This window comes from Cystoisospora suis (assembly GCF_002600585.1).
Source record: "Cystoisospora suis strain Wien I chromosome Unknown contig_2974, whole genome shotgun sequence".
Lineage (NCBI taxonomy): Eukaryota > Apicomplexa > Conoidasida > Eucoccidiorida > Sarcocystidae > Cystoisospora > Cystoisospora suis.
In genome coordinates this window covers 8,373-8,608 of record NW_027155769.1, presented here as the reverse complement: position 1 = coordinate 8,608, position 236 = coordinate 8,373, and the positions used below count along the sequence as shown (strand labels likewise).

The 236-nt window shown below is 43.6% G+C and overlaps 1 protein-coding gene across 1 annotated transcript in view; it reads right to left on the bottom strand.

The window, feature by feature from the left end:
* Positions 1-52: 52 nt before the first annotated feature.
* CSUI_005973 (e3 ufm1-protein ligase) overlaps positions 53-236 on the bottom strand; it is a gene marked incomplete at its 3' end in the record, with an annotated part of 6,119 nt that continues 5,935 nt past the window's right edge. The window contains exon 5 of the mRNA XM_068066138.1: positions 53-170. Within this exon, the coding sequence (XP_067921887.1) occupies positions 53-170 (118 nt within the window). The remainder of the gene's footprint in view (positions 171-236) is intronic.

Below are 236 nucleotides of genomic sequence, written 5' to 3'. Positions count from 1 at the left end.
GAGAAGAGAAGAGAAAGAAAGAGGGTGAAGAAGAATGTCTGAAACTTGCCTTATCTGTTTGATGGTCGAGATAACGTGAAGGAGTGAAGATCCCCGACGAAATTTTCCCGGAAATTTCTCCTCTACGTAAAAGATCTGTCGCAGCTGTACATACACTGTCGCTAGGCAGGCTGCGCATGCATCAAGCAAGAAGAAATACATACTAGACCACATAACATGAAACACACAACACCTCT